The sequence below is a fragment of the Muscardinus avellanarius genome (assembly GCF_963383645.1).
Source record: "Muscardinus avellanarius genome assembly, chromosome: X".
Classification (NCBI taxonomy): domain Eukaryota; kingdom Metazoa; phylum Chordata; class Mammalia; order Rodentia; family Gliridae; genus Muscardinus; species Muscardinus avellanarius.
The window spans coordinates 86,666,846-86,690,816 of NC_137792.1; the positions used below are offsets into that span (position 1 = coordinate 86,666,846).

Consider the following 23,971-nt stretch of genomic DNA (forward strand, 5'->3'; position numbering starts at 1 on the left):
ATAGGCTTGCAAAGCAAGTTGAAAAGGCAGAGGATTCAGGACATTTGGACTGTACATGATTTCAATCAGACAACCCATGGGGTATAATTAGAGTCATGGTAAAAACCACTTTCCTGAAACTAAGATTCTAAGCCTGGGATGCTTTATATTTCCAAAAATGATGGCTCTACTATGGTAGTAATTAACTTTTATTTATTTTCAGAACTGGAGATTGAACCCAGAGGCATTCTACTTCTTAGCTACAACCCCAGCCCTTTTTAAATTTTCTTATTTGCAAACAGGATCTCACTAAGTTCCTGAGGGTGGCCTTGAACCTGTGACCTTCCTGTCTCAGCCTCCCAAGTACTGGAATTATAAACATGTGCTACCATGCCTGGCTTGGTAGTGATTAACTTTTCAAGGTTAATGTTTGCATGTGGTTTCTGATGAGGCCTAATCTACAGTGTGGTGTGTGTTCTCAGAGGTCAGTAAAGGTCACAAAGTTATGAACATTTGTATAGTGAGGCCACAGTTCTAACTGTGTGATAGTTTGGGCCAGGTTTGCAACCACTGCGTGTGATCCTGAGGCCGAGCTGTGATCTAGTCTCTGTTCTGCCACTTGACTTACATGTTTTTTTTTTTTTTGTGGTACTGGGGGTGGAACCCAGAGGCTTTATGCGTCCGGGCTATACTCCCGGACCTTTCTTTAAATATATTTTATTTGGAAACAGGGTCTCACTAAGTTGCTGAGAGCCTCACTAAGTAACTGAGGCTGGCTTCGAACTTGTACGATCCTCCTGTCTCAGCCTCCCAAGCGCGGGGATTACAAGCGTGCGCCACCACGCCCGGCTTACATGTTGCTTTGAGGCACAATGACAGTGCCGTTTCTTTCCTTGGTGTGTTTCTATTCAGAGCACGAACTGTACATCTCATTACCGGTTGGCTTGGGTTATCAAATCTGGTGGGATGCCATCAGGACACAGGAGTGTGAGGAAACCTTCTCATGGTGCAGATGTTCACATGGACATCAGTGTGGGGCTCTGAGGGCAATGTGTGGCCAGGCTGTCTAATTTCCAAGTGCAGCAGACAGGAATACTCTCCTTACTCCTCTCATACACAGTGACGAGGCTCCATTTGTTTGTGACTGCAACAGGCTGGCAGCCTGTGCACTTCTAGTTCCAGTGTTACAGAGTTGGTTTCTTAGACTTCAATTTTCCAGTTCTGAAGAGCTTCTTTAATTCCCGTAATTCTTGGGGCTTCAAACTCTGGTCTACCCCTGGGGTCAGTTTATAGCTCAGAGGAGACACGATATAACCATTTTGGTAAAGACAGATTCTTTTGCAGAACTCAAAGGTGCTAAACATAACTCCAAAATAAGGAACTACCTGTTAAGACAGAAAATGAAAATCATGAAAATCATATTCAACTCTTTGTGTGTGTGTGTGTGTGTGGTTCTGGGGATTGAACCCAGGAGCATTTAAGTTATATCCCAGCCTTTTTAATTTTGAAACAGGGGCTTGTTAAATTGCTGAGGCTGTCTTTGAAACTGCAATCCTCCTGGGTCAGCCTCTGAAGTACTGGGATTACAGGCATGCACCACCACATCCAGCTCATGTTAAATTCTTGCAAAGAAAATACCACTGTGCCTGCAATCAAGTTGGTTCAGGGAAACTGAGAACAGCTGTGGCAATAAAACATGGTAATTTTCTTTGAAACCAGAGAAGAGAGCCAAAAGAAGGCTGGCACAGTGTGAGTGCGGAGAGGGGTGACAGAGCAGCTGCAGGGTATGCTCTAGGCAAACAGCTGGCCTGGATCAATACATGTGTGGATTCTCTGCCGCTGACAATCAATATAAACGTTGGCCTTGGTTGGAATAATTTACATGCCAGCTAGGGCAAGGAGGTTATCCCAGAGTTCCTTTTTCTCCCTTTTTATAGTATTGGGGATTCAACCTAGAGGTGTTCTACTTGTGAGCAAAAACCCCAGCCCTTTCTATTTTATTTATTTATTTTGTGTCTGTGTGGTATTGGGGTTCCTGGAGGCCCTTCTACCTCCGGGCTACACTCCCAGACCTATTTTTACATTTTTTTTTTGGAAACAGGGTCTCCTAAGCCAGTGCGTGCGGCTGGCTTCGAACCTGCGCTACCCTCCTGTCTCTGCCTACCAAGCATGGGGATTACAAGTGTGCGCCACCACGCTGGCTGCCCTTTCTATTTTAAAACAGGGTCTTAATAAATTATCCTGTGTTGGCCTTGAACCTGTAATCTTCCTGTGTCAGTCTCCCAAATACTGGGATTATAGGAGTGTGCCACCATGCCTGGCTCAACTTTTTTTTCCCTTTTGGTGCTGGGGACCTGGGAATTGAACCCAGGGACATTCTACCTTCAACCTATACTCCCAGCCTTTTTATTTTTTCATTTCGAAACAGGGTCTTGCAAAGTTGCTGAGGCTAACATTAAACTTGTGATCTTCCTGTCTCATCCTCCCAAGTACCGGGATCACAAGTGTGTGCCACTGTGCTTGGCTCAGAGTTCTTAATGTTAACTTTTTGGTCATAGAGTTCTTTGCAATATGATGTACACATGCATATACATGCATAGTTTTGAAGATTTTTTTTGTGGTGTTGGGGATTGAACCCACAGGCATTATACCTCTGAAGTATATCTTCTTTCCTGTTTTATTTTTTATTTGGACATAGAATCTTGCTAAGTTGCTGAGAGTCTCAATACATCGCCAAGGCTGTCCTTAAGCCTGTGATCCTCCTGTGTCAGCCTCCCAAGTATTGGGATTACAGGCATATACCACCATGCCTAGCTTTTTTTGCAGACAATTTTAGGATGGGGTTAGGTTCTCCTTAGGGGTCCATGAACTCCTATATTAGGAACCTCTGGACTAAACGCTCAGTTCCTCTAGGATGAGGTACATGATACGCCACCACTGCACAGGGTTCCCTCTCTTCAGGGCTGACAGCCAGCCTGTATCCATCAGTGCCAAATGGCGTGTTTCTGTGAAAATAGTGTGGGGATGTCAAAGAAGGGGTAGACCAAGACCTCTCACCTTCAGTAAGTTGGCTGTCAATCCGTTCCAGAGCCCCAGGACCCCTTGGGCCTTCACTATCTGCCGGAAGCAGTCCATCGCTCCTGAGAAATGGACATCTACACCTCCCCCATGGGGAAGGTAAGGGCTCTGAGCCTGGAAGAAATGGAAGGTAGGATGATGAAGTTTAAAGATCAGGAAATAAATGGCATAGTCAAGAAAGCCAGGGTGTCACATCTGGACTCTGGATACTATGCTCCTGGCTAATACGATGACAAAGAGTGGCTGTCATAGGGCTTTCTTGCTCCACAGGCTTAGGATGAATATTAACATCCAATACAATCATGATGCTCTGTTCACATATTTATGCTTTATTTTGCTTTTGAGGGAGCAGGCATTTGGGACAGACTTGGCTTTGTGCTGACATTTTCAGGCAGCGTATGCCTTCTGAATTGAATTATACTCCTATGCCTTGACCTACTTTACTGTCCCCTATCTCTGTGTCATAACTGCTCTCTCTCCCCGGAAGCTACCAAGTGGGGGCTGCTTATTTTCCCACATTACAGGCGTCACAGGGTGGGAAGCAGAGTGATGGTGACATTCTGCTAGCTCCCCATTTCTGTTCCCAGACTCTGACTCCTCCACTGTCATGCCAAGTGTTCACCTGGCGCCCATGTCACTGCTATCTTCTATGGACTTCTTAGCCACTCTTCCATGGTCACTGAAATCTGACACTCAAAGGCTCATACTTGCCCAGCATCACCATCATCTTGGGTAACTCTGAAGGCACCCATGCCATTCCCAGTTTCTGACCCTTGACTTCAGTGATGTCATCTTTACATCAGGTTGGCCATTCCCTCTGGCCACTCCATGAACTTCACTGCTACCCCAGAACTATCCTGATGGAACCTTGTTATCATCTCTGAGAGTAACATTCTTTTCCATTAGAAAAATAATTTTATTAGCTGGGCCTGCTGGCACATGCCTATGGATTACTCCCAAGTAATCCCAGTACTTGGGAGGCTGAGACAGGAGGATCCCAGGTTCAAGGCCATACTCAGCAATTTAGCAGGACCCTGTTTCAGAGCAAAAATTAAAATAGGGTGGGAGGTGTAGCTCATGGATAGAATGCCTCTGGGTTCGATTCCCACTACCACATATACACAAAAAGCATTTATGAACAGACACAATGATTTAGATAGACCATCTTTCTATAAAAATGACTCTACTTGTCTACTAGGAGGAGGACATCCCCTCATGACTGGCTTTCAGAAATTGTGTTGAAGCCGGGCATGGTGGCGCACGCTTGTTATCCCAGCATTCAGGAGGCTGAGACCAGAGGATCGCAGTTTGTGGACAGCCTCAGCTACTTAGTGAGGTCCTCCGCAACTTAGTGAGACCCTGTTTCAAATTAAAGAATACAAAATAGGGCAGGGGGTATAGCTTGGAGGTCAAATGCCCCTGCCTTCCATCCCCAGACCTGCAAAAAAAAAAAAAAAGAGAAAAAAGAAAAGAAACTGTGTTATTGTGTTGAGTTTCCACAAACTGTGCACATAGTGTGACTGAATTATGACATGTCTGCTTGGGGCTATAGAGCATACTGTAGCAGTGGAACCGAGATATGAAATGTGGGAGGGGTAGTAAGAATAAGACCATAGCCCTGCAGTTGGACAGGTCAGGTTTTAGCCCTGACCTATCCCTTACTGTCCATGTCACCCTAGGCAACGTACCTACTCGTGTATGTATGTGTGTGTGTGTGTGTGTGTGTGTGTGTGTGTGTAGCTGGGGATTGAACCTAGGGCTTGCCTTGCACATGAAGGCAAGTACTCTACCACTGAGCTGCAGCCCTTGTCCTTACCTAATCTTTTATTTTATTTTTCCAATACCGGGGATGGAGTCCATTGGCGCTCTACCACTGAGCTTTACCCGTAGTCCTTCTATCTTTTGAGGCAAGGTCTTGCTAAGTTGTCCAGGCTGGCCTCGAACCTGCGATCTTCCTGCCTCAGCCTCCTGAGTAGCATGCCACCATATCCAGCCTTACCTAATCTTGTACTTCAGTTTCCTTATGTAGAAAACGGGAATAGTGACTGCTTCAAGGAACTGGTTGTGAGAATTAAATGAGATGATATACACAGAGCATTTAGCATGTGAGTTGTGTAGTAAGAATCAAGAAATAAGGGCTTAGCTGGGCCTGGTGGCGCGCGCTTGTAATTCTAGCATTTGGGAGGCCGAGACAGGATGACCGTGATTAGTGGACAGCCTCAGCTACTTAATGAGGCCCCTTGCAACTCAGTGAGACCCTGTTTCAAAATAAAGAATAAAAAATAGGGCGGGGGATGTAGCTTGGAGGTAGAAATTTGCCCCTAGGTTCAATCCCCAGTACCACACACAAAAAGAAAGAAGAGCTATTAAGTACTGTTATTTAGAAAGTATTCTAACTATTGATCAAATCTCCTTATTTATTTGTCCTTATGTCCATTTCTGATGTCTTGTGTCAAACTATGGAGTGATTTGTTCCTACACGTCTCATCCTTCAGATCATCAACCCCTCTGGCCACTTCTCTGCTCCTTTATCACCAAGTTGTCAGAGTCCTTTTGGCCTCATGTCCTTCCTTTTTCCTCCTCCTATCTTATTTGTTTGCTTGTTTATTTACTTGTTTATTTTGTGGTACTGGGGATTGAACCCAGGAGAATCCAACCTCTGCGCTCCATTCCCAGCCCGATTTTATTATTCTTTATTTTCAAATGGGGTCTCACTAAGTTGCAGAGGGCCTCATTAAGTAGCTGAGCCTGGCTGCAAACCTGCAATCCTTGTCTCAGCCTCCCAAGTACCAGGATTACAAGTGTGCACTACCATGCCTGGCTTGTTTGTTTATTTTGTGGTGGGGATTGAACACAGGGGCTTTTTACCTCTGAGCTCCACCCCAGCCCTATTGGATTATTTTTACTTTGAAACAGGTTCTCATTAAGTTGCTAAGGGCATCATTAAGTTGCCAAGGCTGGCCTCCAACCTGTGATCCTTCTGTTTCAGACTTCCAAGTACTGGAATGACAGGCATGCACCACACCTGGCTGCATCTAGTTAATATTTTTCTTCTACTATTAAAATACTTGCCATTTGTTCTTCAGCTAATCCTCACTTCCATAAACCCATTCTCTGTTCCACACTGCTGAAGACAAATCCACAGAGAGGGAGACGGGGGTGGTAGAAACTCTGTGGCCTGTAAGCTCAGCCGACCTCTTCGGGTTGCAGAGCAAGCCTTCCAATTACACTTTGTCATTTCTCATAAAGGCTTCCACACCAAAATGGCACAGTGGCACATGCCTATAATCCAAGTACTTGGGGGGCTGAGACAGGAAGATTTCCCTGGCTGCACAACATGGTCACCTAGGCAGCTTGTAAAAATGCTAAGATCTGGAGTCTGAAATCCCAGCTATTCTGGAAGCTGAGACAGGAGGATAGCAAGTTCAAGGGCAGCCTGGGCAATTTAGTGAGGCCCTGTTTGTCTCAAAATAAAAATAAATAAATAAATAAATAAATAAATAAATAAATAAAAAGGGCTGGGGGCATAGGTCAGTGGTGGAACACGCCTGGGTTCAATCTCCCGCATCACAAAAAATAGGTGATTTTCAGGACTCACCCCAGGGCAGTTAAATTACAGTCAAGTGTGGACTCCAGTCGTTGATTATTCGTAAAAGTTCTCCAATTTAGTCTAATATGCAGCTAAAGGCCTTTACATTCTAAACACTCATTTAATGACACTTGTAGAGGTATTTATTCATACCACACCACAAGCTTCAGTCTTTCCATAAATAATACATTCAAGCCGGGCATGGTGGCACGCACCTGTAATTCCAGTACATGGAAAGCTGAGACAGGAGGATCACAGGTTCAAAGCCAGCCTCAGGAACTTAGACCATTCCCAAATAAAATATAAAATAGTTCTGGGGGTGTAGCTCAGAGGCAGAATGCCCCTGACTTCAATTCCCAGCATGACAGCACGCACACACACACACACACACACACACACACACACACAGAGTCCATTCAAGCTGGGCATGGTGGCACATGCCTATAATCCCAGTCCTTGGAAGGCCGGGATAGCTAGCACACAGAAATTTAGGAAGCCCCTATTTAAATTAAATATGGATGGAGCTGTTACTCAGAGGTAGGACTCCCCTGGCTTCAATCCCTGGAAGTGGCCACAGAAGAAAAGAATCCATTCAGTGGCCAGGTGAGGGGGCACATGCCTGTAATCCCAGTACTTTGGCAGCTGAGATAGGATCGCCGGTTCAGTGCCAGCCTCAGCAATTTACTGAGTAGTGAGGCCTTCGGCAATGTAGCAAGACCCTGTTTCAAAATAAAACAAAAAGGGCTAGGGGCCTAGCTCACAAAAGAAGAGAGGAAGGGAAGGGACAGGAGGGGGGGATGGAAATAAGCAGTTTCAAGTGTAGAAACAGGAACATTTTCAGGGTGAGGTGGCATCTGATCTGAGCTGAGGTGACTAGAATTTTGCTCATCAGAAAAAAGTACTCATAGTGTTCAGGAGGGGTGTGTGTGTGTGTGTGTGTGTGTGTGTCTGTGTGTGTGTGTCTGTGTTTGTGTGTGTGAAGTGTGATTTGGATGTGGGGCTCTTGAGGTTGGAGTGTGTGTTAGTCAGGGTTCTCCAGAGAAACTGAACCCATGGGATGAGATTTACTCTAAGGAATTGGCCCCCATGACCGTGGTGAATGGCATCCTAGAAACCTCCTAGATGTCCTGGCAGGCTGGAGACCAGGGAAGAACGGGTATTACAATTCAAGTCCAAACACACTGAGAAGCTGAGACAGCAGGATCACAGGTTCAAAGCCAGCCTTAGCAACTTAGTAAGGCCCTCAGCAACTTAGTGAGACCTTGCTTCAAAATTAAAAATAAAATAGGGCTAGGGTAGATAGTTCATAGGTAGAATGCCCTTGGGTTCAATCCGCAGTAACACACACACACACACACACACACACACACACTGCCAGTTACCTTTTTGCTGAGCAGTATTTTGTGGCTACATCATTGTTCATTTATCCATGCACCTGTGGAAGGGCATCTCATTCATCCCCTTTCCATCTGTGCTTCTTAAAACAGTTGTCTCTGACTGATATAGCACTTTCTTAGTTCTCGCTAATTGCTCTCGGATTTGCAATCAGACACCTGTCTCCATTTCTTCACTTTACTCAATATGGCCAGGCTTTGTTCTTTTCCCTGCCTTTATCTGCTCCAGTACCCTTACCACCCTTTACTATTTCATGTAATACACTTGTTTTTAAAAATGTATCTCTACCTCCTGTCTCAGAGGTAGAAATCCCTTAAAGTCAATCACCAGTACCACAAAAAAGGGTGAAGGGTGTAGTTCGGAGGTAGAATTTCCCTGGGTTTAATCTGCAGTGCCACAATGAATAAATAAATAATTTCTCAGATTCATACACTCTTCTACAGCCCTTTTAATTTTTTAATTTTGTGTGTGTGTGCGTGTGTGTGTGTGTGTGTGCGTGTGTGTGTGTGTGTGTGTGTGTGTGTGTGTGTCTGTGTAGCTGTGGATTGAATCCAGGTCTGTTTTACTTCTGAGCTACACCTCCAGCCCTATTTTATTTTTAATTTTGAAATGGTGTCTTGCTAAGTCGCTGAGGCCTCACTAATTTGCTGAGGCTGTCCTCAAACTTACGATTCTCCTGTCCCCGCCTCCCTAGTACTGGGATTACAGGAATGCACCACCACACCTGGCTTCTATCTTTCTACTTCAGTTAATAGCCCCATTGTTAAGAAGGACAAGGGACTTGGCTCGATAGCATAAAGAGAGCTCAAGACCCTGGGTTCCATTCCCAGCACCACAACTAACTAACTATCTATCTATCTATCTATCTATCTATCTATCTATCCTGTCTATCCTATTCTATCTTTATATCTATCATCTCCCTATCCTTCTCTGAATATATTTACCTACTATGTACCAGACACTCAGGATAAACAGTGAACCAAACAGGAAAAAATCGCTTTCTCACAGAGCTGAAATTGAGGTTTCAAGAGTGGAGCAGACAAAGAAATAAGTATAAAAATTACACCAGATATTAAAAGGAGGTAGCTGGGCATGGTGGTGCGCACCTGTAATCCTAGTTCTTGGGGGGCTGAGACAGGAGGATCACAGGTTCAAGGCCAACATACAGTAACTTAGTGAGACCTGTTTCAAAATAAAAATGAATATAGAGCTGGGGGTATAACTTGGAGGCAGAATACCCCTGGGTTCAATCATTAGTACCAAGCACACAAAACAAATACGTAAATGGGCAGATGGTAGTGCCAATAGGTCAGATGAGGAAAACTAGGAGAAGCAGGTTGGTTTCTGGTTTTGTTTGTTTTATCTGTGGGTGGAGACATCAGGAGTTCACTGTGCAATGGTGGTTAGATATTCAAATGGAGATGCAAGAGTTGGCAGTGCAGGTCTGGAGTTCAGGGGAGAGGTCATGGCTGGAGATATAATTCAGAAGCCATCCGTACATAGGTGGCGTTTTTAAGGCCAGGAGACTGGGTAGGACTTGAGCCTGGGGAGACTCCAATATTTATTCGTCAGAGGAACAGAAAGGCCAGCAAAGTAGGCTGAGAAAGAACAGCGAACCAGAAGGCAAACCAGGAGAGTGCAGTGTGCAGGGAGCCAAGCGAAGGCGGCCTGTCGAAGAGGAGGGAGTGGCAAACTGCTGGTGGCCAAGTAAGACAAGGGCTGACAACTTGCTGTTGGATCTAGAGACTTGGAGGTCATGCTGGTTACCATCAGAGAAGTTTTATTCAAGGCGAGCCTCAGCAGCTTAGTGAGATCCTCTGCAACTTATTGAGACCCTGTTTTAAAATAAAAAGGACTAGGGTATAGCTCAGAGATGGACTACTCCTGGGTTCAACTCCAGTACCAAAAAAAAAAAAAATACCCAAACCCAAAATGAGTTTCTATTGAGTGGTGGGGGTGGAAAGGCCGGAGACGGCACATGGACAGCTCTTTCCGGGAGGCCCCCTTGCACAGCTGCACTATAATCACACCTGCCTTTTGTGTCTCTTTTTAGCGGTTGTTCTGTAGTTGGATATGGACTGTCCCCCCAGGGCCCAGAGTTGGCACTAGTGAGGATGGCGATCCTGTTAAGAGGTGGGGCCTAGTGTGAGGTCTTAGGTCATCAGAGTGTGCTCTTGATGGGGACTGAGACCCCGGCCCCTTTTTCTTTCTCTCTTTTGCTACTTGGTTATGAGCAAAATGGCTTTCTTTGCTCGCCCTGTTTTCCTTATCAGGATGTGTTGCCTTGCCATAGGCCCCAAAGCAATAGGGCCAATGTGCTTAGACTGAAACCTACAATACTATAATCCAAAAAAAATGTCTAGCCAGTCGTGGTGGTGCAGGCCTGGAATTCCAGCACTCGGGAGGCTAAGACAGGAGGATCCCAGGTTTGCAGCAAGCCTCAGCAATTTAGCAAGACCCTCAGAAATTTAACAAGAGCCTGTTTCAAAACAAATAAAAATAAAAAGGGCTCAGATATAGAATCCCCTCAACCCTGGTTTAATCCCCATTTTCACAAAAATCTTTTCCTCTTTACAAGTTGATTGGCTCAGGTATTTTGTTACAGTAACAGAAAGCTAATGAACACAGCCCATGCTTTGTGAGAATTTGGTCTTGTTAGTTTCTATATTTCTAGTGCCTTAACGCAGCTGGCATAGGATCAGTGCTCAATTAATGGCTAGTTGAATGAATGCATAGAATGCTCCTCTGAGCTATACCCACCAGCCTTATTTTTAAATTTTTTGAAACAGAGTCTTCCTAGGTTGTTGAGAGTCTCACTACTTGCTGAGGCTGGCCTCGATCCTGCGATCCTCCTGACTCAGCCTCCCAAATACTAAGATTACAGGCATGTGCTACAACGCTGGCTCAATGACTTCATTTTAAACATGAAAATCTAAGAGCTGGGCGTGGTGGCGCACGCTTGTAATCCCCGTGCTTGGGAGGCTGAGACAGGAGGATCGCGCAGGTTCGAAGCCAGCCTCAGCTACTTAGTGAGGCTCTCAGCAACTTAGACCCTGTTTCCAAATAAAATATAAAATAGGTCTGGGAGTATAGCCCAGAGGTAGAAGGCCCCTAGGTTCCATCCCAAGTACCACAAACACACACACACACACACACACACACACACACAACCCATGAAAACCTAAAACCTTGAGAGGAAGAGTGACTTAACTCAAGTCCCCAGCTAGTGTGCAGCAGAATCAAGACTAGAAGCCGAATGCCCTGTCTCCCGGTTCACTGCCACTCCAGAATCCTGCTTCCCAGTTACTCTCTGACCTTGGTCAATAGTCTCAGGCTTAAAACCATAATTTGTGCTACACCTGATGGCTACCTACCATGTGCCCTTGCAGGACAACCCACACCTGTACTTGTTGCTGCACCGCCCTGGCAGTGATACCCTTCCTCTCACCCAAGTTAGACTTCAGCTACTCTTGGACACCCTCTCCTGCTATAAGCATATTCAATAAGCCACACAGTAAAGTCTCACTAATTCCAACTAGTTGGTATGTGTAGGGGAGAGTCGGTCTGAATTATGAAATTTTGGAAAGATGTTCCATTTTATTACAAATAACTGGAACTAGATTAATGAAGGACTATCTTATGGAAATACCTTTCAGGCCTTAATTTCATGCATGACACCAACACTGAGCGCCAGCGTTCTGTATGTGGGCTTTAGCAGCACACAGACCCGGATTTGAATCCCTGTCTCTTCCACTCGCTAGTAAGTTCCTTAATATCTCTGAACTTCAATGTCCTTTTTTCAAAAATAGGGCTTATAACTCTTCTTTCATCGAGCTACTGTGCAAATTAAATGAAACAAAGAGTGAGTCACACACAGTATGAATTCGCACAGGGATTCACACCTCAAATCCTAGTACCTGGGAGCCAGGGACAGGAGGATAGCAGGTTAGAGGCCATTCTCAGCAACTTAGCAAAACTATTTCAAAGCAAAAAATTAAAAAGGTCTGGGGGAGGTTGCAGCTCAATGGTAGAATATCTCTGGGTTCACTCCCTAGTAACACACGTAGACACACACCCACACACACACAAATGAGCCTCTGATAGTTCCAGGAAAATTATTAGTGCTCAATGATGTTAGCCAATATTAGTAGTAAATAGATATTTCAGTAGGCTATAAAAGCAGCTTCAAGCCTTGTGTGATGGTACATGCCTGTAAATCCCAGTACTTGGAAGGCTGAGATAGAATGATTGCAGGTTCATAGCCAGCCTCAGCAACTTAATGAGGCCCTTCCACAACTTAGTGAAACCTTGTTTCACAATTTATTTTTTATTTATTTTATTTTTATATTTATTTATTTATTTATTGTGGGTCTGGGGGTGGAACCCAGGGGCATTCGACCTCCGAGCTACACCCCCTGCCCTATTTTTTATTCTTTTTATTTTGAAACCGGGTCTCACTGAATTGCAGAGGGCCTCACTAGGTAGCTGAGGCTGTCCGCGAACCGCGATCCTCCAGTCTCAGCCTCCCAAATGCTGGGATTATAAGTATGCGCCACCACGCCCGGCTCAAAATTTAAAAAAAATAAAATATGGCTGTGAAGGTATCTCAGAGGTAGAATGCTCCTGGCTTCAGTCCGTAGTACCATACACACAAAAAGCAGTTCCCTTTTGGTAAAAAGTTTAAATATCTCCATTAGCATGCTGTTTATATGATTTGTTTGCTCACTAAGCCTTGGGTTACTAGAATTTTAGGTCTGGTGGCATAAGGTTTCCCAGTTCTTTATCTTCTATTAATGACTATTATATCTTCTCTCACTGATCTAGATGAAGGATCAGCATTCTGTACTATTTTAAAATGTGGAATTCTCCATCAAGGTGAAGGGTGAAATATTTGAGTTAGGATTTCCCTTTGACATGCAGTATCAACCAATCACAGGCCAGTGTGAGAAAGAGAACACGACATGGAGAAGCTGAGTTTCCTATCCTGGAGTGACAGCAGCCAAAATGGTCAGGGGTCTTTGCTGAATGTCTTGTTTTACAGGTTTCCCTTAACACTGCTCAGACTCAGCTTCCATCCCATCTCCCCCCATCAGTAGAGAACTATTGCCAAATAGTAAGTCTCCTTTTCCCTTGGAATCTGCCTAATCACAAGACTTCAAGTTCCTCCTGCTACTCTATGACTGAAAGGCTGAAAAGAGGAAATTACATTTGGGTAGCAAAAAAACTTTTTTCTGCTAGGAAATAATATTAATCTTTTGCCAGTTTCTCATAAGAACTGCGAAAGCCCCAGGTTTTGAGACAATATAATCGTTGTGTAACCTGGCACCCCTAGCAAAACTAAAACAAAGCTACATTAATTAGAGAATTGGTCATGTATAATCAATGTGTGATATACCTGAGGCTATCTGTATTTAGTCTAGGACCTTAGCAATCTCCATACGTGTTTGCTGCACTCACCTTCCACTGCCACCGGCCTTGTTCACCTGGACAGTCACAGTAGCCTCTTTGTTGGCATCCGTGCCTTCTGTCACTCTGGATCATTCTCTGCAGTGATTTTATTTTCTTTTATTTGTGGTACTGAAGAATGAACACAGGAGGTTTCTAGGATGCCATTCACCACGGTCATGGGGGCCAATTCCTTAGAGTAAATCTCATCCCATGGGTTCAGTTTCTCTGGAGAACCCTGACTAACACACACTCCAACCTCAAGAGCCCCACATCCAAATGACACTTCACACACACAAACACAGACACACACACACACACACACACACACACACCCCTCCTGAACACTATGAGTACTTTTTTCTGATGAGCAAAATTCTAGTCACTTCAGCTCAGATCAGATGCCACCTCACCCTGAAAATGTTGCTGTTTCTACACTTGAAACTGCTTATTTCCATCCCCCCCTCCTGTCCCTTCCCTTCCTCTCTTCTTTTGTGAGCTAGGCCCCTAGCCCTTTTTGTTTTATTTTGAAACAGGGTCTTGCTACGTTGCCGAAGGCCTCACTACTCAGTAAATTGCTGAGGCTGGCACTGAACCGGCAATCCTATCTCAGCTGCCAAAGTACTGGGATTACAGGCATGTGCCCCCTCACCTGGCCACTGAATGGATTCTTTTCTTCTGTGGCCACTTCCAGGGATTGAAGCCAGGGGAGTCCTACCTCTGAGTAACAGCTCCATCCATATTTAATTTAAATAGGGGCTTCCTAAATTTCTGTGTGCTAGCTATCCCGGCCTTCCAAGGACTGGGATTATAGGCATGTGCCACCATGCCCAGCTTGAATGGACTCTGTGTGTGTGTGTGTGTGTGTGTGTGTGTGTGTGTGCGTGCTGTCATGCTGGGGATTGAAGTCAGGGGCATTCTGCCTCTGAGCTACACCCCCAGAACTATTTTATATTTTATTTGGGAATGGTCTAAGTTCCTGAGGCTGGCTTTGAACCTGTGATCCTCCTGTCTCAGCTTTCCATGTACTGGAATTACAGGTGCGTGCCACCATGCCCGGCTTGAATGTATTATTTATGGAAAGACTGAAGCTTGTGGTGTGGTATGAATAAATACCTCTACAAGTGTCATTAAATGAGTGTTTAGAATGTAAAGGCCTTTAGCTGCATATTAGACTAAATTGGAGAACTTTTACGAATAATCAACGACTGGAGTCCACACTTGACTGTAATTTAACTGCCCTGGGGTGAGTCCTGAAAATCACCTATTTTTTGTGATGCGGGAGATTGAACCCAGGCGTGTTCCACCACTGACCTATGCCCCCAGCCCTTTTTATTTATTTATTTATTTATTTATTTATTTATTTATTTTTATTTTGAGACAAACAGGGCCTCACTAAATTGCCCAGGCTGCCCTTGAACTTGCTATCCTCCTGTCTCAGCTTCCAGAATAGCTGGGATTTTAGACTTCAGATCTCCTCATTTTTTTTTTTTTTGGTGGTACTGGGGGTGGAACCCAGGGGCTTTCTACCTCTGGGTTATACTCCCAGACTTATGTTATATTTTATTTGGAAACAGGGTCTCACTAAGTTGCTGAGAGCCTCACTAAGTAGCTGAGGCTGGCTTTGAACCTGTGTGATCCTCCTGTCTCAGCCTCCCAAGCCTGGGGATTACAAGCGTGCGCCACCACGCCCAGCTCAGATCTCAGCATTTCTACAAGATGCCCCAGTGACTGTATAATGCACCCGGGGCGGACACCCACTGATTTGAGCCTCCACAGCACAGGAAGCTCAAGGCTCACACCAGAGTGCATCAGCTTGCTGGAGACATGGAGAGTGCCTGGGAAAACTCTGGGGCCCTGGAATGACTCATTAGCTCTGTGACCTTCAACACTTACCTTAGAGGACTGTTATCCATATTAAACGATTTAATACATGCAAAGTGCTTAGAATCATATTTAACTTACAGTAAGTACTAAATAAGTTACTACTATTAATGTCATTATTATAATGATCTAAACTTGGAGATGAGACAAGTATGCTGAAAACCAAACCAACCTGCTGGACTGGAACCCTAGACTGCCATTTACTCAACCCGTTCCATGCTAGTAAAGAGAAACACATCATGCCAGGTGGCTAGTCATAAGGACCTGAAGTAGAAAGAGAAGGGACTTATGTTTTCTCTCATATGCCCAAACTAGGGTGCATTAGAGATACCAGAGGGACTTCAGACAATGGAGGGGAAATCTCAGCAAAGCTAGAATGGAAGGATAGTAGAGGAAGAAGGCTGAGGTTGATTAATGGAGAAGCTAAATCCAATATGTGTAAAAGTATGAATATAGTATGGTTAACCGGGACACTCATTGTTGGGGGGGAGGGGAAATGGGGGGGAGGGTACCAAGCACAGTCTGAATGTATGCCATTTTCAATATGTTCCACATAAAAATAAAAATAAAAAACAGCCGGGCGTGGTGGCGCACATTTGTAATCCCAGCATTTGGGAGGCTGAGACCAGAGCTCTGATCACGGTTCGCGGACAGCCTCAGCTACTTAGTGAGGCCCTCTGCAACTTAGTGAGACTCTGTTTCAAAATAAAGAATAAAAAATAGGGCAGGGGATGTAGCTTGGAGGTCAAATGCCCCTGGGTTCCATCCTCAGACCTGCAAAAAAAAAAAAAAAAAGAAAAAGAAAAAGAAAAAGAAAAACAACAACACTCCTACAAAAAATTAGGCGACTGTCCAGGCCAATAAAATGTAGCTATCTAGGTCAGTTCCACAGCTCTCAGGAGGGGTGCTCTGGAATCTCCAGCATAATGTCGCTTAAAAAAAATCAGGGAAACCGGGCGTGGTGGCGCATGGTTGTAATCCCAGCATTCGGGAGGCTGAGACCAGAGGATCGTGATTCACGGACAACCTCAGCTACTTAGTGAGGCCACCCGCAACTTAGTGAGACCCTGTTTCAAAATAAAGAATAAAAAATAGGGCAGAGGGTGTAGCTCAGAGGTAGAATGCCCCTGGGTTCCATCCCCAGACCCGCAAAACACACACACACACACACACACACACACACACACACACAAATGAGGGAGCCTGGTGTGGTGGCATATGCTTGTAATTCCAGTATTTGGGAGGCTGAGACAGGAGGATCTGTGTTTGTGGCCAGCCTTAGTGAGGCCCTCCACAACTTAGACCCTATTTCAAAATAAAGAATAAAAAATAGGGCTGGGGTGTAGCTTGAAGTAGAATGCCCCTGGGTTCAATCTCCTGTGCTGCAAAAAACAAAACAGGGAGATAGGCCCGACACTGCCACTATCTGTATAACCTTAGCCAAGTCATTTAGTTCCTTTTTTTTGGTACTAGGGATTGAACCTAGGTGCATTTTACCTCTGAGCTACACCCCAGACCTATTTTATGTTTTACATATTTTTTGTGGTACTGGAGATTGAACCCAGAGACTTTCCACCTTTGAGCTACCCCAGCACCATCTTATATTTATTTTGAAACAGGATCTTGCTAAATTGCTGAGGCTGGCTGTGAACCTGCAATCATCCTGTCTCAGCCTTCCAAGTACTGGGATTATAGGTGAGTGCCGCCACACCCGGCTCCCTGCCCTATTTTCTAAGTTTTTAACTTTGAAACAGGCTTTCGCTAAATTGCTGATGGTCTCACTAATTGTTTATCTCTTTGGACCTTAGTTTCCTCACCAGGCGGTGAGGAGATTGAAACAAAGCAAGCGAGGAGATTGAAACAAAATGCCCTTGAAGGCCCTTTCCAGCTCATATCAGCCTTCCTGCTGGTGGGATTCCAAGCTCCTAAAAGCCTGCCTCTAAGACTTCAGACCTGCCCTGTCCTCTGCTTTGCTAAGACTGTCTTATGGATCAGAGTAAACAGCACTGCCTTAGGGAAGTCTGCTCAGACTAAGTCGGGAGCCCATTGAACACGTTTTGTTGTTGTTGTTGTGGTGGTGGTGGTGCTGGGGATTAAACTGAGGGGCTTTCTAACTCCAAACCACACCCCCAGCCCTATTTTATTTTTTATTTTGAAACAGGGTCTTGCTAAGTTGTTGAGGCGCTCCTCAAACCTTCAACCCTCCTGTCTTAACCTCCCAAATACTAGAATTACAGCCATGCACAACCACACCTGGCCTACTGAACACTTTTGATCACTCTGTGCTACTTCATAGTGCTTAACAAAATTTGTAATAATCTACTGTATAATTATTTCTCTTGTGCTTTCCCATCTATGTCCTTGCCATTCATCTATTAATGTCATAAGAGCAGTGACCATGCCTGTCTTTGTACGTAGCTTTATCCCTAGAGACTATCAAAATGTCTGGCACATAGTAGGTACTTAATATATATTGAAGGAAAGCAGGAACAACCTACAGAAGATGAAAATAAAAGCTGGGCATGGTTTTGCATGCCTGTAATCCCAGCCCTTGGGAGACCAAGACAGGAGGATCATAGGTTTGAGGACAGCTTCAGTAACTTAGTGAGATCCTGTTTCAGAATAAAAGAAATCCAGCTATCCCTCTCTTGGGTATCTTTCTAAAGGGACTAAAAATCAGAGGATTATAGTAATATATGCATATACATGTTCATAGCAGCATAATTCACAATAGCCAAATTATGGAACCAACCTAGGTGTCCATCAACAGATGAATGGATTACAAAATTGTGGGATATACACATGATGGAATTTTACTCAGCAATAAAGAACAAAATTGTGTCATTTTCAGGAAAATGGAAGGACCTGGAAAACAGTATGCTAAGTGATATTTACCCAGTCACAGAGAGAAAGTGAAAGGCCATATGTTTTCTATCATATGTGAAAGCTAGGGAGTAACTGGGATACCAGAGGGACTCTGGGAAACAGGGCCTCACTAAGTAGCTGAAAACCTAGCAGGGCATGGTGGCGTAAAGCTTGTAATCCCAGCATTCCAGAGGCTGAGACAGAAGGATCACTGTTAGTGGCCAGGTTAGTGGCCAGCCTTAGTGAGGACCTCCGCAACTCAGTGAGACATTGTTTCAAAAAAAAAAAGATTAAGTTGCTGAGTTGCTGAGGCTGGCAGGCTGGCCAGGCTTATTATTTTTTTTTTTTTTGTAGGTCTGAGGATGGAACCCAGAGGCATTTGACCTCTGAGCTACACCCCCTGCCCTATTTTTTATTCTTTATTTTTTTTGAAACAGGGTCTCACTAAGTTGCGGAGGGCTTCACTAAGTAGCTGAGGCTGTCTACGAACCGCGATCCTCCAGTCTCAGCCTGCCGAATGCTGTGATTACAAGCGTGCGCCACCATGCCCGGCTTGGCCAAGCTTTTGAAATAAAAAAGCATTGCCTTATCTAATACAGCAATTTTTTGATTTTTCTATTTTAGTCTTATGCATACTTATATGCTGAATTTTTATAAACTGCCAGGCAATTCCAATAAATTAATACTTTAATTTATAATAATGCCCTTAGTTTTTGCCAAAGGTTATCAAAATGATCAGTCCTAAATCTAAATTTTAATTTTTCCAACATTTATAAATCTAAATGGCTATGATTCACTTTTAAAATTTTCTCTACAGCTTGGTGTGGTGGCACACGCTTGTAATCCTAGCATTCAGGAGGCTGACATATGAGGATTGTGGTTCACGGACAGCCTCAGTTACTACTTAGGCCCTGTGCAACTCAGTGAGACCCTGTTTCAAAATAAAGAATAAAAAATAGGGCTGGGGGTGTCGCTCAGAGGTAGAATGCCCCTGGGTTCCATCCCTGGTACCGCCCCCAAAAAAGTTTCTCTACAGCTGGACAAGGCAGGGCACACTTTGCATTCCCAGTACTTGGGAGGCTGAGACAGGAGAAAAGCAAGTTTGAGGACAGCCTCAGCAAGTAGACTCTCATCAGCCCAGTGAGATCTTTCAAAATAAAGACAAAATAGGGCTGGGGGTGTAGCTCAGAGGTAGAATGTCCCTGGGTTCAATGCCCAGGACCACACACACACACACACACACACACACACACACACACACACACAAGCTTCTCTATTTTTGTTCAAAACTTGTTCAAAACTCAAAATTGTTCAAATTTTTTCTCCAGAGTCATGCCAATGGTAAACTATCAGGCATAGTTTCTCCAGATAGTTGGTAAAATAGTTGAAATGCTTTGCTTGTGGAGCAAAATACCTAGTTTGTGAAAAATGCTTCTATTAAAAACACTATGCCGGGCGTGGTGGCGCACGCTTGTAATCTCCGCGTTTGGGAGGCAGAGACAGGAGGATCGCGCGGGTTTGAAGCCAGCCGCGCTGGCTTAAGAGACCCTGTTTCCAAATTAAAAAAAATATAAAATAGGTCTGGGAGTGTAGCCCGGAGGTAATAGGGCTTCCAGGAACCCCAGTACCAACAAAAACAAAAAACAACCCCCCCAAAATCCAACTCTATTATAATAACAACAGCAACAAATAGCTTTAAGAAGGAGAAACAAAGTTGGTTACAGTGGTGTAACATCTGTAATTCCAGATCACTTGAGTGTAGAAGTTTGAAGCCAGCCTGTGCAACACAGCAGAGGGAAAAGAGGAAATGAGGGTGCAGACAGGGAGGGAAGGAGGAGGAGGAGTTGGAGAGAAAAGACAGCCTGCCAGCTGGAGCGAACAGGAACTCAGAGCTCATTGGTTCTGGTGGTGCACACTTGCAATTCCAGTACTTGGGAGGCTGAGATGGGAGGATGGAAAGATTAGATACCAGTGTGGGGGCAACTTAACAAGACCTTGTTTCAAAATGAAAAAAATAAAAAGTTCTGGTGGTGTAGCTCAGAGATAAAGTGCCCCTGGCTCAATCCCAGTACCACCAAACATGCAACAATATCAGGAGATTAGAACCTTTTTTTTCCGTGGTACTGGCGATGGAACCCAGGGGCATTCTACCTCTGAGCTATAATCCCCAGCCGTACTTTTTATTCTTTATTTTTAAACAGGGTCTCACTGAGTTGCAGAGGGCCTCGCTAAGTAGCTGAGGCTGTTCACGAGTCACGATCCTCCCGTCTCTGCCTCCCAAATGCTGAGATTACAAGCGTGAGCCACCTCACCCGGCTAGCTTAGAACCTCACCCGGCTAGCTTAGAACCTTTTAACCTATCATTTAGAAGTGACTTTTATCTTGTGTAGATGTGTAGGACTCAAAGACCAAACCAATCAGTTCTCAAACCATCTGAGAAATATATGTGTGGAAGGCTAGAATGTTTTGGCAAATCCCCAATAATCAACCAAGAAAAACCAATCGCAGTGGGGTAAAAGGACCTTCCTGTCCCGTGAGTCGTGTGACTTATATCGTTGTTCTCTTAAAACTGGGAAGCCCCCTTTCTGCAGTAAGGACGTTGGCAGCTGCCCCCAATACACCATGCTTCAGAGCTGCTCTTGAGCCCCTCCAGGGCGGATGCCTCCCATTCCAGCAGCTGGCCAGTGGGATGCCTCGCTGCTCAGAAAGCCTGGCTCACTGTGAGGGCAGTGAACAAGAGACAGCAAGTTCCTATTCTGCTTGGGCTAAGAGAAGAGAAACAGTAGGTTCCTGTGTGGCATTTGGGGGGAAGGGAATGGGGAAGCCCAGAGTGTGCAGCTGGGTCTGCCTGGAGAAAGCAATTAAGATGCAAGTGATTCCAGTGCTGGCTGAGGCTGGGCCAAGGGAGCCCCTTGCAGCATAGCGTGGCCAACTTTTACAAGAGCCAAGGTGAAGAGTGTTATCTTGACTGAGGGCGAGAGTGGAGAGGGCCAGGAAGGAAAAGATCTGGAAGATGACAGTTTTCAGAAGGCTGGGAATATATAGCTATACATAGCAGGGCTTGCACATAGTAGTCTCGCAGATAATGTCTATTAAACTAACCAACAAAAGATTAATAAGTTCTCCTGCCACCCCTGCTCATCATTAGCTACGGAGATCGGGGGTCTACTGAGATTTTGTGATCCTGGCTCATCTCTGTGTTTATAGTTATTACAGGGAGCATAGAAACACACCTGGACTGGCTTTTATAGTTCTAATCAGGCCTTCCATGCTATGCATAGATTCTAAAGAGCTACTCCAAGGACAATAAAAATAGCATTGATTATGCGCCTGGCTCTGGATCTGCATTAACCTAATTCAGTCCTTTTTATTTTTTTTTACAGATTTATGAAGTAGGCACAATTCTCATTCCCATATTTTACAGGTGAGAAAGATGAGGCTTAGAAAGGGTGTGTGGTGTACCCATGTTCACACAGGAGTAAGGGGTAGGCTGGGATCCAAGGTCCACACTGTGACCCTGAGCTGGTCAGTCATCACGAAAGCCTCTAGGTGAACACAACCATCAAAAAGGAGTAATTGGCTGAGTGAAGTGGCAACATCTGTAATCCCAGGACTTAGGAGGCTAAGACAGAAGGATCATAGGTTTAAGGCCAGCCTGGGCAACTTAACAGGACCCAGCTTAAAAATATAGGACTGACTGGGGGTATAGCTCAGAGGTAAATCAGACCCTGGATTCAATCCCAGTACCACAAACTAACCAACCAACCAATCACTCAATCAAACAGCCCAACAAAACCCATAGGTATTGACAGCTATCAAGGTGGTGGAAATTGGTATTTCATTTCCGAAGCTGGCTGGAAGCCAGAGTAGGGGAGGGCAAAATCCAGTCTCCATATCCTTTTGACAGTAGAAGGCTCATATGCATGCTTTCTTGGGGCCTTTTCCCCATTTTCCCTACCTCTCTCTTTACCCCCACTCTGGGGGTTGGGAGGTAGGCCAAAGTTCCTATCTTAGATTCTGTTACTGTTTAGTTATAGCTCAAAAAGCCTGCCTAATGGTACGTATCTGTGATTCTAGCACTTGGGAGGCTGAGATAGGAGGATCACAAGTTTGAGGCCAGCTTGAGCAATTTAGTGAGACTCTGTTTAAAAAAGGAGGCCTGAGGTATAGCTCAGTTGTAGAATACCCCCGGTTCAATTCCCAATAACATACACACACACACACGCACACACACATTCACAAACACACGCCTGCCTAGGTCCTAGTACAGGGTGGTCATCTGCGCCCCCAGATTTTTATCTCTTCAAAGGAGTAGTTAGTTCAGGTCAGGGGAAAGGGCAGAGGGGTGTTACATTCAGGGGAATTAGGAAGGCTCCTCCTTGCCTGCCCTCTAGGGACAGTCTTGTTTCCATGAAAGACTGCCATCCCAGAAGTACTTAAGGCACTGTACACCTTTTGGTGAAAACAAAAGGGAGAGTTTTTCTTTCCCTTCCCTGTAATAATGATGCTCAACAAAGCTACCTTACCTAAGGGATGTCCAGACATCTACCTGGGTCCAGAGAGCGTCCTTTTCTCCTGACCGCCAAGGCTCACTTAGGTGGAAGTTAGTTCTCCAAGGCACCAAACCTCAAAGCCAGATGACAGCAAGGAATTGGAAATGCAGCCAAGGTAGGGCTTCCATCCTCTCTCACCTCCCGGAGAGCCCAGCATTCTGCAGTGTTTGTAATTCCAGACAGGTAAGCCAGCCCTGGTAGGAAACAGAGCTCTCTCCCTACTGAGAACAGATGCTGTGCCAAACACAGCATCAGAAGTAGGCAGAAACCTTAAAACTCGGTTAGCGTCTCCTTGCAGGGGTGAAGGCAGCACTTTTCTCTCCCCTCTGGAAACCCCCGCACCCAGGGCTCACTGAGCCAGCGGGGCTTTCCTCTCAATCCTTCTGAGCAGCCAGGGTTGTTGTGTGGCTGCTGAATGCTCTATGTCTGCTGCTCAGTACAACCTGATATGATGGCTTTGAGTCCAAGCTGCCGATGTGGGTTCCACCTTCTGTTGCCAGACTGTCAGGGCCTAATACAAGCCACAGGATAGCTTGGTCTTTCCCAGATGTTTTCAACCTCTAACTAGAGTTAACCATTCCTTGGCCAAAGCCAGGCATGCTATGGTCTGAATGTTTGTGCTTCCGGAGAATCAAGGTTCGTGGAAAGCCTCAGCCACTTAGCAAGCCACTTCACAACTCAGTGAGCCTCTATTTAAAAAAAAAAGATTAAAAAAATAGGGCTGGGGATGTAGCTCAGAGGTAGAATGCCCCTGGATCCCATCCCCAGGAACACACACACACACACTCCTGACACCCTTCATGTGCTAGTGTGAGGAGGCAGGGTAAGGGGAGATGATCAGGTCATGAGAGTGGAGCCCTCATGAATGGGATGAGTGGCCTTACGAAGGAGGCGCTAGGGAGTGAGCAGCCTTGATCCTTCCACCACCTGATGGCAAAGGGAGAAGGCGCCCCCTACAAACCAGGCAGAAGGTGGTCTGACCAAACCTGGAAGCACCTTCCCCTGTACTTCCCAGACTCCAGAATGGTGAGAAAGGTGATTATAAGCTACTTGGCTTGCAGCATTTTGAAATAGCAGCCCAGCCGGGCGTGGTGGCGCACGCTTGTAATCCCCGCACTTGGGAGGCTGAGACAGGAGGATCGCACAGGTTCGAAGCCAGCCTCAGCTACTTAGTGAGGCTCTC

At 45.2% G+C, this 23,971-nt stretch overlaps 1 protein-coding gene across 1 annotated transcript in view; it reads right to left on the reverse strand.

Annotated features, from left to right (window-relative positions):
- Positions 1-1,163: 1,163 nt before the first annotated feature.
- The window catches only part of SLC25A43 (solute carrier family 25 member 43), a gene marked incomplete at both ends in the record, with an annotated part of 49,591 nt that continues 26,783 nt past the window's right edge, over positions 1,164-23,971 (reverse strand). Inside the window, 2 exons of the mRNA XM_080719322.1 lie at positions 1,164-1,364; positions 3,037-3,171. Coding sequence (XP_080575448.1) covers positions 1,164-1,364; positions 3,037-3,171 — 336 coding nt within the window. The remainder of the gene's footprint in view (positions 1,365-3,036; positions 3,172-23,971) is intronic.